The 204-nt window shown below is 56.4% G+C and overlaps 1 protein-coding gene across 1 annotated transcript; it reads right to left on the bottom strand.

The window, feature by feature from the left end:
- Positions 1-204, bottom strand: L969DRAFT_268969 (uncharacterized protein; the record flags this gene model as incomplete). Its single annotated transcript, XM_014709153.1, has 1 exon — positions 1-204. A coding segment is annotated over exon 1 (171 nt), but the record flags the coding sequence as incomplete, so codon positions are not given.

The raw sequence follows: 204 nt of genomic DNA, 5'->3' as shown, positions 1-204 counted from the left end.
TGTGAGCGAGCTGGCTATGACAAAGGTCGTCACTCCCTCGACGATGGTGTTGCTATTGCTGGGCAGCAAGCCAGTCTTATTCGCATAGTCGGGCCTGTCGTCGTCGCGTGCTGGCTCAAAAATCAAGCTTGCCGCTGCCTCTGACGGTGCCCTTCCCAGCAGCTTTGCCATGTGTGAGGCCTGTAGATATGCCTGAAGTGCCTA

The sequence above is a fragment of the Mixia osmundae genome, assembly GCF_000708205.1.
Source record: "Mixia osmundae IAM 14324 unplaced genomic scaffold scaffold_147, whole genome shotgun sequence".
Classification (NCBI taxonomy): Eukaryota; Fungi; Basidiomycota; class Mixiomycetes; order Mixiales; family Mixiaceae; genus Mixia; species Mixia osmundae.
Note: the sequence above shows the minus strand (reverse complement) of the source record. Positions and strands in the feature narration are given on the sequence as shown.